Source organism: Thermobia domestica, chromosome 11, assembly GCF_964235325.1.
Source record: "Thermobia domestica chromosome 11, izTheDome1.hap1.1, whole genome shotgun sequence".
NCBI lineage: Eukaryota > Metazoa > Arthropoda > Insecta > Zygentoma > Lepismatidae > Thermobia > Thermobia domestica.
Genome location: NC_137464.1, coordinates 98,135,426 through 98,145,468, shown reverse-complemented (window position 1 = coordinate 98,145,468; position 10,043 = coordinate 98,135,426). Strand labels below are relative to the sequence as shown.

Here is a 10,043-nt window from a genome sequence, read left to right as displayed (position 1 = left end):
TATACTTAGAGATCACGTCAAAAAATCATATGTGCACAAATTAAGAATATACGAGAGAAAATATAAATGATTTATATTTTTTGTCTCTTGCTTTTTGGTAATAAACCCTTCAAAGATGAAAATGTTTGCAATAGCCTATTTTAGCCTTGTTTTACTTTACATACTTATTATGTAGTTAATGATATCAACGAAAGATAGAGTATATATGTTAGTCTGTGTTGTTTGAACCTTCTTTTATTTATATGCATTCATGTGCATTCTTGGATGGACAGAAAATAAAGCTGTTTTGAACTTCATCGACTACACAGTACACACCGTTATTATTGTTTTAAAAAACTGGAATTAGAGGTAGTGTGTCTGCCACGCGGAATTCGATAAGTCGAGCATATAGCCACGAACTCCCGCAGCCCATCCTAAGTCCTGCATGTCTAGAGACCCACCAGGCGAATGCCGGAATTATACCTTCTGTAAGGCCAAGACAACTGTTTTCTACATCCTTGTCCCTCCCCTATTTCGGTCTGAGCCTTAGCTAACTAAAGAGTTTAAAGATTGAAAATTATTGTCCAAAAAATGTCTACATTGCCTAGTTCTTATTTTCATTGTCCGCCCACCCAGCAACTGGGTCCGCCTCTTTCCGCCCACCCCATCAAACGTTTCTGGCGCTGTCCCTGATAAAGAAATACATTTTATAGGGCCATTACGGTATTATCTGAAAATGAAGTTGTAATATGTACTGTATATATAGTATTGCATGAATTTTTAATTTTAGATTAAACATTGACAAGTATATATGTATTCTTAGTTGTTATTGGTATACAGAAATACGTTTAAAGCAAAGTATTTGTGATGTATTATGATACCAATAAAGTAAAGGAGATCTGGAGACCTTTACTTTTGAATATATATACAGTATATATAAAGATAAGCGCTTTCACTTATCAAAATATGAAACGATTTATTACTATCTTAGCCTAGGAGAATTTCTGAAAACCAAATTAGTGTGACTTTGATTCGTAACTACTAGTAAACAAATATCTGGTCATTGACTGGTCATATTGGAGAGGATAGCCTAGATGGAGAAAAGTAAATGGTAGTTTCTATTATTTACCAACGAAAAGCACTGCGTTTTGCAGACTGTAGTCATATGAAACGTATTCAGGGGCATTTTTTATGGTTAGATGTGTCTAATGCAGTGATGTGCATCTACATGTAAAGATCGATAGTCTATGTTTACACTTAAACATGTCAATAATATGAATAACCTAGACTATGTAATATATGTAGACAATATGTAACGAATTTGATACGCCAATTTACAGTTTTTTAAATCATATACCGCCTTATGCAGAGTCGTTTTGACGTATGACTAGCGCCATACTAAAGGCTTGATAACTGCAGGAAACGTATGTTATTCGAACTCTTTAGTATGGCACTCATCACTCGTCAAACGACTCTGCATAAGGCCCATAGAGTCTTACAGTTAGTAGTTGGAAAAGAGAATAAAGCAATGTTATCTTAAACTCTCTCCACCACCACTGATTTCCATATACTCGGAAACTTTTATTATATTGTTTAGGGACCCCTTTAAATATTCCTAATTTCAAATTAATACACCTTCCACAAGAAGTATTAGAGTTTCAGTAATATAATTTACTATGTATAATTAAAGTTATTTGTTTCATTGTTCATTGGAATTCTGGTATCTTTCGGCATCCGTGCAAATTACGATTATGGGTTCATTAAGTAATACCTAGTATATAATGTTATTTCTTTCAGAGAAGTATGAATTATCCTCTTAATGTCCTAAAAACCCTTAGCGGTTTTACATTTTGCTACGCAAGCTACCAATTTCGATTCTTGACTTTCCAACAGCAGTTACCGTACAAATTTTGTCTAGATTAATTGAGTGGTGCAAATATGATGTCTAAACAATCAATTTATATGTATGAGTTGAGGAAGACTGGAGCTAGAATAGCTTCACTTCAATATTCTGAGTGTGAAGCATATTTAAAAAAACAAATATTAATCTAGAAATTCTTGATTGTGTTCTCACACTTTCAATGTGATCTATGAGTAACATCTACTTCAATCATACTGTTTGTTTTGTAAATTAATTTCTTTGGACAGAATTGTATTTTCGATCTATATTTCTTATGCCTTATTGTTCTTTATAGGAATGGCAGGATTAGTTTGTGGTCATCCAGGTGACACGATTAAGACTCGACAGCAAGCGCTTGGATCGGGTATAATACATACAGTTATTAATACATACAAATTTGATGGAGTAAGTGGTGCATACGATTTTTTGTAAGTTATCGTTACTCTTAATGTTTTACACAACACAGTGATGATGGAAGTTACTTAAGAAAACTTTCCTTAGTGGTGCCATATCAGAACATTTTCATAATCAGATTGTCACTTTAGGTGTCAGTGACTCCACATACACTTAAAGTGACGAGAGGATACTATAATCCAACCCTGGTTCTAGTAAATGGATACTTATTCGGTACATTTAGAACTGGTTTGATATAGATAGATAGATAGATATAGATATAGATATAGATATACGCATATTGTTTTCGGAAACATGCCTTTCTAAGTATCAAATCAAAATTCTAAACTATAGAAAATTTAGTACTTTATCTCTCTATAGAAAAAGAGAAGTCCTCACTGACTGACTGGTTCATCAACGCCCAAGCCAAATCGCTTAAGCTAGAAACTAGAAATTTGTTTACGATATATAATTTATGATGTAAGGTCCCACTAAGGAAGGATTTTTGAAAATTCGACCGGGAAAGAGAGGAACGAAGGGTGACAATTATTATCTTCAAACCGCCGTATCTCGGATCCTCTGAAGATCAGAGACATGAAATTTGATATATGGACTTCTCGTTGAAAATAATTAGACACGTGTTTCAGCATGCTTTGATATTTTACCTAGAAGGGAAAAAAGGAGTGATAATTATAATTATTACAATAAGAATTCAATATCTCGAGACCTCCTAAAGTTAGAGCTATGAAATTTACTATTAGGGTTTTTCATTAGGAGTTTTCACATGTTTTCATTTTTAAAATATTTTCCCTAGAAGAGAAGGAAAAAATGCGAAAAGAATAAAGGGATTTTTATAACTAGATGGCCGTATCTCAAAATTTATTCATGTTAGAGACATGAAATTTGGTATTTAGATTTTCCATTTAAAATAATCAAATACGCGTTAGGTGCTTTTTGATATTTCCCCTAGAAAGGAAGAAAATAGAGGCGAGTAGAAACAAAAAAGAATAAGGACTACAAACTAAAATAAAATGGCCATATTTTGAAATTCGTTAAGGTTAAAGACATGAAATTTAATATTTAGACCTTTCATTTGAAATAATTATAGACGTGTTAAATATTTTTTTAATATTTCCCCTTAATTTAATTTTAAATAATTAGGCACGTTTTTCAGCGTTTTTAGATATTTCCCTTATAGAAGGAAATAATAAATCCGGAAGAAAAAGAGTGAGGTTGTAAGTCTTAAACTAAAGTAGCCATATCTTGGAATCCCTTGAGATTAGAGATATATTAGGAATATGAGATGTGCGAGATCGTAGGCCGAGTAAATGTGGGGTCTGGAGCGAAGTCCCCAGTTAGCTGAATGTTAGTATTATTATAAAGAGAAAAATAACTTTCAAGAGTCAATTTAAATTCCTAAATGACAGGTGATGCACAACCAGGAAAGAATAAATGAAGTCATTTAAATTATCCTAGATTAAAAATTGAGATGAATATATTTTTTTTTAAAAATACTATCATTAAATGTAAGAATGTGATGAAGGGCCAAATAAATAAATAAGTTAGATCACCTTTCTGATTGAGGGTATATTAAACTTAATGATTAAATCATTCACATTCGGTAAACTTGTTACAAAACAAAATAATAACGTACAAATAATATTCTGTACAGACTACCGTTATAGCCAATACCTTTTATTATATCATTTTTTTTTTTTTGGAAAGTTGTTAAACATTCTAAGGAGAAAAAATAATGAATTAAGTTATATGAACAGGGTCTCTTCTAAAGAAGAATATGGAGGTATTATCTCAATATCTTCAGGACGTTATAGTTCTCGTACCATTCTGTAACTTGAAATCTATTCGGTAAATCAAGTATTTCTAACATAATAATAATAATAATAATAATAATAATAATAATAATAATAATAATAATAATAATAATAATAATAATAATAATAATAATAATAATAATAATAAAGTTCAGTAAAATTAATTGCATGGAAGAAACTAAAAAAGTGCATATATTAAATTTAAACTTATAAACTTATTCTGCAATGTACCTTAATATGGCTAGAACAATACTAGATTGATTACAAAAAAAGTGTAGAATATTATTTAGTGAAATTAGGAAAACTTACTAAAATAAGGATCGTTAAAATAAGGATAGTTTGTGCATAATTCAACAATCTTTCATAAAATAACCAATATTGAAGCAATGTTTTTAAGAATAACAGTGCGTAGTTGGGTGCCTTGTGCACAATACCAGACTCCCAATCATTGTAGATTGTAAGTGGTTCTGTCCTCAGCGGTGGCTGTTCATCAAAACCACTATTTTGCACGATTTATCCTATAGGTGTACTGGAGATTGTGCCTGAGAGTAGAGAGGTCGTGCACGACAGTGATACCAGAAACAACCTGGTATAATGAGGAATATATAAAATATGTTTTAGACACATGACAACTGACAGCGAACTTTAAATGCCATTGTAAAACACATTACTTAATATTGGTACTATGGAAAGCGAATTATAGACTGTGTTCCAAAATAACAACTTTGAAATAGGTAATTACTAAATGGATAAAACCGCATTGACATAAACATTTACCTCAAGCCCGTAGTCAGAGTACAGAAAACAACTGTAGTATGTTGCATAAATTTTCATTGCCCTCTCTAGCAGCGGCGCAAATATGTCTTAAACATTGGGGGGGGGGGGGGACGGACGGGTAAGACTGTTCCCATAATCTTTATATTAGGCCTATACATGATATATTTCTATAGCGATGTTCAAAATTTTTATGAAGTCTGAAAACAAAGCTGTGAAGGGCCAAGGGAGCAGAGTTGTCTTCAACATTGGGAAACAGGCAGATTTTTCAGGCTTATTCTGGAAAGATATCAATTTCATCTCACTTTCCTTTGTGGCAAGTAGGACAAATATCATTATGTTTTCTGTCCCAAAACATATTTCAAATCGGAGGGAACATGTCCCCCTCATCCCCCCGGATTTGCGCCAGTGCTCTCTAGTATGACATTCACATCTCGCATGCGCTTTCTTTCCTATTATTGCGTTCAGTGAACGTCTGGGCGATCTCTTCTACTTCAAGATCGCGCGAACTGTCCTATTGCAGTAAGGAATGACGAACCCCCATAGCTTAAGTGAAATTTTCCAGATTGTGGTAAACTACATACAACGTTAGTTTCGACAATAAATGCACTCAAATATGCACCAATCTTTGAGTATTTGACATCACAATATTTCTATGAGTTTATACCGAAAGTTTGGGATATTGTAGTTATGTACTTTTTTGTATCATTCACACAAAACGTGCAACATATTTCTCAGCAAGTTTCACAATATTTTCATATAAACATTTCACAAAAAACATATTTCATAATTCTATCGACACGTGAATTTAACTGATAACTCTATTTTCAAAGTTACCAGTTTTTCGTTTGTTACAACTATAATAGTTACTCCCTTTCCTTTGTCCCTGCGAGAACTACCTTTCTCCGTGATCTCTCCTGATAGATATGTAAAATGAATTTTTCATTTTCTTCTTCTTCTTCTTCTTTTTTTTTTTTAAATCTCAATATAAACAGGGGTTAAAATCGTGCAATGAGTTTTAAATACTTGAAGTTCAGAAGAACAGAACTCATAATAATAGCTATCAAAACATATGGAAGTGTGCTTAAATTCGTCAATACAGACAAAAATTAAGGAAGAAAAACGGAGTGAAAAAGTTTAGGCAGGAATACTAGTAGTTTTATGGTAAAATAACCAGTCATAATAGTAGTAAATACACGGAGACGCTTGTCACGTAAATCATTTCATCAGATTTCAGTTTTGAGAAACAAAATTTTATTCTAAGTTCAAGGGCTGTAAGTACCTTACACCAGCCGATTTAATTCTTTTCAACACAAATTAACCTCTTCTTATCTATTAATTAGCATTAACTCTTTTAAATTCTTCTTTTCTAAGGATGCCCATGTAAGCTGTTTAAGTATTTTGAATAGAAAAAAAGTAGTTTTCTCGAGAACTAATAGTAAATATATATATATATATATATATATATATATATATATATATATATATATATATATATATATATATATATATATATATATATATATATATATATATATATTCAATTAAATTATTTCAAGTATAAATCTGTATTGGAATACAATACCTCCTAAAAATCTGTTACAAAAAGGAGGGAAATAGTAGTTTCTAATAGCCCAATACAGCAAATATTGTTATTAAGGGAATATTAATTTATATGCAATCAACCTCCTAAAATTATTCCCTTTCGTTAACTATGCTAGCAATGTGAGTATGATAGGTATTATTAAACTTTCAAACTATGCTAAGCATAAATGTCGGAGTCTTATAGAGCGGCTTCGACCGTTTGTCCACCCTTCCGTCCGTATAGGTATCAGAGCAAAAACGGTAAGATATATCGAGATGCGATTTTTTTTTTTTTTTTTTTGGGCAATCGATTCAGCATACCAAGAATAGGTCCTATCTAATCCGATCATTCTTTATCAAAACTGGAAATGGTTCACATTTCATATTCTGATTTCAACACTGATTCCCACGTAGCAAAAACGGTAAGAGATATAGAGATGCGGTATTCTACAATCGATTTATTGTCTCAAGAATAGGACCCGTCTTCTTCATTAGCTATCTATTCAAACCAAAAGCGGTTTAAATTAGTTCTTTCCACATAGAACAGAAATGGTAGTAGATAATGGGAAGTCGTTTTCTGCAATCAATTCAATGTCTCAACAGAGCATATCGCCACAATCTGCAACACTATACCGAAACCTGAAGTGGTTGAAATATATTACTATATTCGGTTTCGATAGAGCGAAAACGATAAGAAATCTCGAGATCCAGTTTCTTGCAATCGATTCAGCTTCACAAGAGTAGGCTGTATCTCCTTCCTTAACCATCTATTTAATCTGGAATCAATTGAAATTAACGATTTCCGATTTCAACCTTTATCACCATAGAACAAAAACATTAATGGATATCGAATAATGCATTTTTTATATGGATTCAACTTCCGAGGAACAATCTCTTTGATCAAAATTAGGTAAAGTCTAGCATCACCTTGTATTTTTGAAACGGCTTTAGGAAAGATGACAAAATTTCGGATGTAAGTAGTTAGGGTGGGGTGCACCAGATGGCACTATTTGGTATAGTAGCGGCCATCTTGATATCCGTGATTTTGAATTCAATGGGGAACGCAGAGCCAGAGAAATCGATGATGACTTGAATGCCCGGCATCCAGATAGGGACAACATTGAATATACTATACAGTATCGTGTATTTGGTGAAATTTAAAGTTTTTATGGATCAGTACACGATAAATAACGCAGTGGATGCCCGGGCACTGCAACGGATGAGGCAACAGCAACGGCAGTTGTGGCAACCTTGGTGAAAAGCCCAAAATGCAGTACCAGACGTACAGCTACAGTTTCAGGTGTAAGTGAGAGATAGATATTCCGTATGTTGCACACAAGCAAGTGTCATCTAATCAAATTCCAACTGCAGCAATACCTAACGGAGGATGATGCAGACAGGAGAATGCAAATTTGCAGAATAGGCTGTGACAATATGTAACGAGGATTCCTCGTTTCCTCCTAGTGTGTTGTTTAGTGATGACGCTCTGTTCCATGTGAACTGTAGGTCAATAAACAGAAAAACCGTTATTGGATAAACACAAACCCCGCATGGACAGATGCCTCTAGGGTAATTGGTGCGGAAGAGGCGATGGCATGGTATACGATATGAAACACTCTTATCATCAGGTCGTTCTTCATTCATGGGAATCTAAATGAAGACAAATATCTTTATATGCTGAAGAAACAGGTATTCCCATCACTACTGAACCTAGAAGGTGACTTCGCTGCTTTTCCCCAACAAGATAGTGGGCCTCCTCACTATGCATTATCTGTCACGGAGTAGTTGGATGCAAAGTTCTAGGACAATTGAATTGGTTGTCGAGGGCCAATTGACTGGCCACCCCGTTCGCCCGACCTGCATCCTTAGACGTTTATCTGCAGGGTCATCTCAAAGCACTTGTTTATCCAGAAAAGTCATAGTCCCTCGACGGTTTGGGTACAAAACCTCGCGGACCAAAACCTCGCCTCCCAAAACCTCGCGGCCCAAAATCTCACCAGGCCGAAACTTCGCCTGGCCAAAACCTCGCCGCCCAAAACCTCGCGGGACAAAATCTCGCCTGGCCAAAACCTCGCCGCCCAAAACGTTGCGGGCCAAAATCTCGCGGGGCCAAAACCTCGCCTAGCCAAAACCTCACCACCCAAAACCTCAAGGGCCAAAATCTCGCCTTGCCAAAACCTCGTCTTCCAAAGCCTCGCGCCCAAAATATCGCCATACCCAAAATCTCGCCTGACCAAAACCTCGTTGTAATGATCTCGCGACACAGAATCTCGTCTGGTCTAAATTAAGCAAGACGTAGTGTCGCCTGGGAAGAAATGTCGTCAGGATAAAACCTCTTCAAGACGATTTCTTCAATGTAGGATGTTCTATATATTACTATATCTATATATTTAGTAATAACACATAATTACATTAAAATAATGACAAGAAAACTTCTAATGCATGCTTTGGAAATATATATAGATGCGAGAAATCCCAACATAGATGAGGTTCGAGCCTAGGATGTCTTTTATAATTTCACTTTGTCGGCACAACAAAAGGGAGTGGGAGTGGGATATATATATATATATATATATATATATATATATATATATATATATATACAGAGCCGTAGCTAGAGATTTCGCGCCCGGGGCGAACTAGAATTCGGTGCCCCTACTCTCACCACACCAAGCTCTTCCTTCCTTTTTTCTTTTTACTTATAAGAAAACCCAGCAGATATTGTTATACTACACTGAATTTTTATTAAGCTGCAGGCGAAATTTTGGCTAACGAGGTTTTGGCGGCGAGGTTTTTGCCACTCGATGTTTTGGGTGGCGAGGTTTTGGCCACGCGAGATTTTGGGCGGCGATGTTTCGGCCGCGAGATTTTGTCCATATCCCTCCCTCGACACTCGAACAACGAATCAAGCACGTTTGTGACTGTGACGCAGGAAGTGTTATTACGTGTCCATCACGATTGGAAAATGTCTTGTATTATATGTAGCACATAACGGGAAACACATAGAACACATTTTGTGGGATCCCACATGCAATGTTTACTTCACAATATTTCATTACTGGTTAAAGTTAGGTGAAAAATAACTTCAGATTCATATATCTGGTGAAATTCCAGCCTAAAATCATGTGTCGCATGCCTACTTCAAATTTGAAATATTGGACCTGAATTCAAAATGTCAGATTTAAATATAGCCACCATGATGCCTAATTGCACCATCTGGTGTACCCCGACCCCAATTACCCACATCCAAAATTTCGTCATGTTTCCTCAAGTCGTTTCAAAAATACAAGGGTAATGCTGGACTTTTGCCTCACCATGTATTGCAAGCTGCAGCTTGTACTACTTCGAGTTCGAGTATTGAATTCGCCTAGTTTGAAAGTCTACCGTAGTTTCATACTATGAAACTCTCTTATCAACTTAAAAAAAGGTATTAAACGAACATTTATATCATCATCTCATTTCTCTTACTGTTTCACTTTCTGAATCCCTTTTCTTCCTCCAGTTATTTGGGAAGAACACTTATCTATAGAAACTACTAAGGATACCGCACTTAGCGCATTCTATTAGCAAATGCTGTCCCA

At 34.9% G+C, this 10,043-nt stretch overlaps 1 protein-coding gene across 2 annotated transcripts in view; it reads left to right on the top strand.

Moving 5' to 3' along the window:
* The window catches only part of LOC145663637 (solute carrier family 25 member 45-like), a 112,800-nt gene that overhangs the window by 69,835 nt on the left and 32,922 nt on the right, over positions 1-10,043 (top strand). For both annotated transcript variants that reach the window (XM_081729738.1, XM_081729737.1), the window contains exon 3: positions 2,175-2,284. In XM_081729738.1, coding sequence (XP_081585864.1) covers positions 2,175-2,284 — 110 coding nt within the window. The remainder of the gene's footprint in view (positions 1-2,174; positions 2,285-10,043) is intronic.